This window comes from Cariama cristata, unplaced genomic scaffold, assembly GCF_000690535.1.
Source record: "Cariama cristata isolate BGI_N322 unplaced genomic scaffold, ASM69053v1 scaffold32466, whole genome shotgun sequence".
NCBI lineage: Eukaryota > Metazoa > Chordata > Aves > Cariamiformes > Cariamidae > Cariama > Cariama cristata.
The window spans coordinates 13,138-20,075 of NW_009623275.1; the positions used below are offsets into that span (position 1 = coordinate 13,138).

Sequence of the window (6,938 nt, forward strand, 5' to 3'; positions counted from 1 at the left end):
AAATAGGCTACAGTTTCCATGCAAAGAGGAAAAAATGGCTAGGAATATTCATCTTGAATTGAGGATACCGATAAGATCTGGAAAAAAAAAAATGCTGTGGTGAAGGTGGATGAGGAGTGATTATGTTGATCTCATAACATAGACATTGGGGAAACTGAAAAAAAAAAAAATTTCCAAAAATCGGCTTTTAGTCAGATCTTACATTATAGTTTTTGCAGTTTTACATTGCTGACCAGAGGCTTGTGCTGTGTTCTGTTTGTGGGATTTTTTAAAATATGAAGTCTTAGGTATGTAATTTAATAATTGTAACACATTTGAAAAATTCAATTTGCTGCTCGAAATAAGTAAATGAAAAAAAAAAGCCAACCTCTTGTTAAACTTTTTTTTATATATTTCAAAAGGGAGAAAAAAAAAAGGCAATTTATCTAGAGAACAAAAGTTGCGGGAGGGAACTGTGACCTAAGTAACATATTACTGCCAAATAACTGCTGATGACAGGTATTTCTCTGAAGTTCCCAAAATTTGTATGGGTTACTTTGTATTACTATGATATAGTTAGGCGCAGGACTGTAGCAAACATATAGATGCAAACATATATAAAATTATGTTGTTTAATGTGTGGTTGATTTGGGTCTAATATATATTTTTTTTTTCTTTTCCTTAGATTCAAGCACCCGTTAAGGACCAATGTACCCAATAGCTCATGGAAGAAAAAAATCAAATCAGGACATCTTTGGTTTCCAGGCTACCAAAATATGGAACGAAAACTTTAGGAAGTGTTTTGCAACCTATGCCAAATGGGACGGCTGTTAGTTTAGCAGGGAATAATGGTGGCAAAAATTTTGGCAAGCACAATGGCACTGTTCGCATGTCTTCCTTTTCTTTCAACTGGAAAAAATCGAATAAATATCAACTTCATGATCAAAATGGAAGAGACGCCAACTCTAAACATAACTGTAATGAAAAATTAATTGATTCTGAGAAGTATCCTCAGTCTCAAGGAGCATTGGGTAATGATGTGCTCAGGGTGGGTTTGAATAGTACTGCTTCGGTTGCATCAAAAGCAGCAAAGCAAACCAATATGTTCGTATCTTCTACTGAGGAATTAAACCCAAAGTCTTTGCCTGGACTCTCTAGTTCAGCAAAATTCGCCAAAGGTACCCTGTCAGGAAGGACCTCATATTCTGGACTCAATGCTCCAAAATCACATTTAAATGGATTTTATGGAAATAGGCCGGTGGTAGGTTTGCAGAGACCTAGAGCTAATTCCAGTGCCACAAGGACAAGTTCAGGAGAAAGCCTGGCACAATCTACAGACAATAGCAAGGCTTTTTCCTGTGAAAAAATGGTAAGATCACAAAGTTTTTCACATTCCATTCAGAATTCTTTCCTTCCCACCGCATCTTTAACCAGGTCACATTCCTTTAATAAAGCTGTGGATCTTACAAGGCCTTATCACAGTCAAAATCTAGCTGCCAGGACATCTCAGAGGTCAACTTTGTTGTCAAGAAATGCACGTCAGTTGGATGTACCCAATGGAAATGAACCAATGAAGTATGGATTTACCAGACCCTTCTCTGGTGTGTCAGCTCCTTCTTCAAAGAAGCCCCCACTGTCAAATGGATCTGGGTCAGGACCTTCTTTTGGATACAGATTAAGTCGACCTTCTCTGTTGAAGCCTACCAGGCAACGATTTGCTGGAAATGTTGTTGTGAATGGCAGGAAAAGTACAACTCCTGACATATGCATCATGGAGAACTCTGAAATTTCAGCAAATATTAATAGAGCAATTGAGAAAAACAGTATTATAGAGAGCAATGCTCAAAGAACAGAATCTGATGAGGGCCTGCATGAAAGTATGGGAAAACATGGGTCAAAAGTCATGTGTATGAGTGATGATGGAGATGAAATATCTATATCTTCTTTGTCATCCTCTGAAAAAAATGACTTGAGTGAAGACTTCAGTGATGACTTCATAGATATAGAAGACCCAAACAGAACTATAGAAATACAGCAAAAGGAGAGCTGCCTTCAAGAATTAGAGCATGGGAGTATAACATCAATTGAACCGTTTACTTCTCTCAAGGAAAGTGGAGGAACTTGCTGTAATACTGATGACTGGCTTGATATAAATGTGTCTGGTAAATACTTTGTTACATTCCATTTGAAATTTTAGGTACTATATCAAGATTCTCTAACTGTAATTAAGTTGTTTTATATAATTACCCATTGCTTGTGAGTTGTTTCAGAATGGAACTTGGCTCTATGCTGGCCCATTTGTTTTCTTGCAGTGCTTTTTCTGCATGTGAATTATCTTTTCCAAGCATGACTTTGAAGAGCTCTTTTCTCCTTGGCATAAGAATGTGTGATACCTCCTTTAACTGCGCTTGCGGTGTGGTTGAGGGATTCCTCATATCCTTGCTTTGCCATTAATTTCTCTGGGCTGCTGATCTTTTAAGGAAATTTCTCCTCTCCCTGCCCCTTCCACCTCTGTAGGTGGAGAAGAGCGGGAATAGTGGAGGACGTCTAACTAAATCAGTTAAATTATAAATAGGGATATCACTGGGTTTTTTTGGGGGTGGTTTTTTTTTCAGTTCTTTAAAAATTTGTTCAAGTGACAGAAGATGTTTCTAAAAGCCACGTTTTTGAATCTCTGATGGGCTTCTCATAGTACATGCTTTTCAGAGAAGCTAGTTGAAAGATTGGATCCGAAGGATATACTTTTTGACCCACCTTCTAATATGTTAAAAAGATACAGAATTCTAGAAAGTAGCTTTCATGATGAGTGAATTAATGAAGTGTAAAAGGCTAGCAAAGGTGTAGGTTGGAAGGATACTTAATAGTTACCAAACCAGCTTGAGCGTTTTTTCCCCCTCTAGGATGAGTGAACAATACTGTAGAATGCTTTCAGGTTTTTCTCTTGCAGTATGGTTTCAGAAAAGTTAACGCACCAGTAACACACATCTTAAGACTTATTTTTGGAATATTGGATTGTTTTTGGAATCTTAACTATTCCTGGTTTTGGAATCTTAACTATTCCTGTTTTCTTTAAGCAGTGGATGACAACAGTGAAAGCACAAAGCATACAGCTGAGAATGTGATTTCTCCAGAGATGAATTACAGAGCTGGATCCTCTTTTGAGCTTTCTCCATCTGACAGCTCTGATGGCACGTATATGTGGGATGAAGAAGGGTTGGAACCTATTGGAAGTGTCCATCCATGTGGAAGTTACGAATCTTCTGAAATGAACAGCATAGTATGTATTTATATGCATAACTTGCATAATTATAGTGTTTTTCATTTATTGCTTATTAAGTATATTTTAAAAACAGAATTAATGTATTTTTTTACTTGATAATTGTTTCCTATTTCCTCTGTAGTTGACAGCTTTTTGAAACATCTTGTTTAGGGACTCCTACTTTTGGAGAAGTGATGTTGATTAGGCTGTCGGCATGCACTTTTTTTCCCCTTATTCTCGAGTTAGGACAGAACAGGTCCTTGCTTATGCAATCTCATGGTAGTGCTCACAAAGAATAAAGTAATTAATTTCTGCAAATGATAGGTTAAATATCTCCTACCAACCTCTAAACCTAGGAGTGAAAAAGCAAAAAAATAGCTATCGCCTATCTGACTTCTTCCATTGTCTTGTTTCTATACTCTGTATTTATAGGACCCTTTTGAACTGAAACTTATTTTGATTTCTCAGTTCGTTCAAGCCTAGAATCTTTGAGGTGGGTACCTGACTGTAGCTTACTGTAGCAGGCCTCTTTGTATGTCTCAAATGCGGTACACAAGATGCATAATCAACTTTTTCTTATTGTTAAACTTATAACTGATCCGCAAGAAACGTTATTCAGTCCGAAGAATGGATGCAGAGTTGTTACAGTGCAGTGACTCTCCGGCTGAGGTCAGGGAGCCAGCCTTGGCACTTTGGTGGGCGTGAGGAAAATATTGTCTGTCTGTCCTTCATTGCTTTTCACTGTTCATATTCCTTTATCTGAACAGACTTTTGAATTAAGCAAATCAGATTGTAATAACATGATACTAACAATCAGAACTTCTAACAAAAAGAATTTGGCATAATCATTGTGTCATGCTTCATATGTTTCAGGCGTGTTAGATACTGTGTCGCCACTGCCAATTTAGTAGTGCAGATGCCAGTTTCGGGTTTGTGGCACCTACTCAGACCTTGATTTATAATTTTAGTTGGGTTGTCTGCTGTAGCCCAAGAGCAGAACAGCAGAGATCTCTCCTGAAAATTGGTCTTAGCTATGCAATTATATTTTTGTGTGTAACTACATACAAAGTCTTGATATATTTTCAGCTGCTTGTGGTGGTGTTTGCTTTCTGTCTTAAATTATGATGTTGGGATGTAGTGCTTAAAAGAATTTAGAAATGGTTATTAACTTTTCGTGGTAATTGTGGCCAGCTTGGAAAAGCAGTTTGAGACTCTTCCAGTATGAGCTTTGTAGCCTTATTGATGTTTATAGGGGACAAAGAAGTTTAATGTAGGCCACTGCAAAAGCAAACACTCTTTTCCCCAGACACATGTATATACATGCCAGGAAAAAAGGGAAGTTTTTAAACTTTGTCCTTGATAAATTTTAAATGTAGATATTTGATACATACAGTGTAATTTATCAAACAAACGAAAGACACTACTTTCCCGTGCTTTTAGACTATGTATCTAAGACTTTGATACATGTGACCTCCATGTCTTAATTTGTGCACGTGTATGAATTGGTAGTCAATCAGTGTTCTGATTGACAGAAGCTGTTGTAAACCCTGTGGAGCAGAAGTGCTTTAGAAGCTTTTGATATTTTTTTCACTATTTTGGTTTATTGCTTCCTTTATTGAAAGTAAATAGCTTTTATAGAGGGCTTAAAAATGGAAGAATGAACATACTAGGTTTTGAGGAAATGGGCAAAGGAAGTGATTGTAAGTAAGACTTACTGTTGAATCTAGAAAGTCATGTGTTTTTTCTGCCCATTTTGATTTTTATCCTGTTAGTGCTGATGCAGAATTATAGAATTACAGTGCTTACTGTACTGTGAATTTTTATCTTAAATGAGAGAAACATCAATAATACATCTTTTATTTTTACAAGGCAGAAACGTATTTCAGTCAGCTTGGTTTTTGAGGCGAAATTGTAGCTCTGAAATGTCTGTTGAATTGCCTTTTAGTGGTGTGGGTTGTTGTTTTTTTTTTTTTTTTTCCCCTGTGCTTGTTGGTTTTGGTAGAAAGCATTATACATTTGATTTCTTTAGCCTAAGGATTAAACACTGATCACTTTTAATCTGAAGATGCAGAAGAATTTCTGATACAGTTTTTCATTATTTCTGAAGAATTATGTTCTTGGGTAGGTTAACGTAAGCTTTTGTTCCATGTTTTTCCTTTTCTCTGCAGGCAATGAATATAAAGACAGGTTGAAAAAATAGAACTGAAGGTGTTGAGAATAATTACTATGATTAATCAGCATGTGAGATGTTTTGATTGCTGGGAGATAGTGATCAAATTACATGGTTTCTATCCTCTAGTGTGGTTAGGGTAAAAGCAGTTAAATCCTGTGTATCAAAATCCAATTGATAAGAGTCAGATGTAAGAATTTTGAGTGCTTGAGCTAAAGCCAGCCTGACTGCCCCATGGAATTAATATTTTGAGGGAAATCTCCAAAGCAGATAGTTGGTTCTGGAGTTACTGTGGCATCAGGCTGGGGTGAGAAGCAGCAGTGTGGCTAAATAACAATTCAGATTAGTAATTAGATGGTCAGTAATTGGTAGTGTTTAGTGCAAAATTCACCTTTTTTTTTAACTTCCATTCTGCTGTTGTATTTTTAGTCTTTTAAGGTGTATCATCCTTTGTATCAACAAATATTAAATGCTTTTCCTGAACTTTTCTATAGATGGCAGTGCAGCTCTTAATGGTCAATCTTATATTAGAAGGGTTTTGAGCATCTTTGAAAAGGCAGCTTTTACAGAGGGGATTTTAACTAGGCTTCTGGAATGGCAACCAGAATAGAAAGACAATAGAAGGAGCTTGTTGGCTACTCAATCTTTTTCTTCGTTTTTTTGGGAGAAGAAAAGCAGGTATCTACTATTCTCACTAGAGCTTGCCTTTAAGGACGTAAGGGTGGAAAAAAATAAAATAAATTTGGCCTCTTATAGGACAATTCTTCTGTTCTTCTTCACCGAGCCAACAACTATGGAAAAAATGTGCAATCCAATGTTGGAGGTTTAAAAGTTATACAAATCTAAATAACCTCTCATAAGACAATGCCATGGGGGCTTACAGCTGAGTAGGACATGGTGGTTTTTTTGAGGCCTTGTCAGAATAAAAATGTTTTTATTCTCTAGTTGTATAACAAAATATCTCATTCCACTGTCCCTACTTCTGTTTCATTTCCAGTTCTGAAGGCAACAAATCAATTGGTTAATATTGTAAGAATTTAACTCCTTTCAAGCTTTTAAGCATTCATTTCATTGGTATTCCTTATACTTCTTTCAAAAACTGGTCTTTGCTGCTAAGCATCAAATCACTGATTCTATTTCTGCTCAATTCTGTGTGAGACTGATGCTTAGCAGAGCATTTGTGGTGGCTCTGTAAATTAGCAACATGGACAGTATTTGTCTAGATGTATTCTCACCTAACATTTAGCTGTACTGTTTGCTCATGTCCTGTGTTTCAGCTACCTACTTTTAACACTTAGCTGCTTTACTGTTGCATGGCAGAAAGCTGCTCAACAACATGAGGTACAACTTCTGATGTGTTTTGTTTGTGGGGGTTCTTTGTTTGGCTAACTTTAGGTCAGGGACCAAAGGTTATAATTAAAATGTGTCTTCATTTCTCTGCCACTGAGTGAGTAGTTATAAATGAAGCCTACATTACAATTATTTACAAACAAAAAAGCCTTGCAAACAAAATTAAGAGTTAAATTACAG

The 6,938-nt window shown here is 36.5% G+C and overlaps 1 protein-coding gene across 1 annotated transcript in view; it reads left to right on the plus strand.

Annotated features, from left to right (window-relative positions):
• Positions 1 to 671: 671 nt before the first annotated feature.
• CCSER2 (coiled-coil serine-rich protein 2) overlaps positions 672 to 6,938 on the plus strand; it is a 56,049-nt gene continuing 49,782 nt past the window's right edge. Inside the window, exons 1-2 of the mRNA XM_009702670.1 lie at positions 672 to 2,141; positions 3,054 to 3,256. Coding sequence (XP_009700972.1) covers positions 704 to 2,141; positions 3,054 to 3,256 — 1,641 coding nt within the window. The 5' untranslated portion in view covers positions 672 to 703. The remainder of the gene's footprint in view (positions 2,142 to 3,053; positions 3,257 to 6,938) is intronic.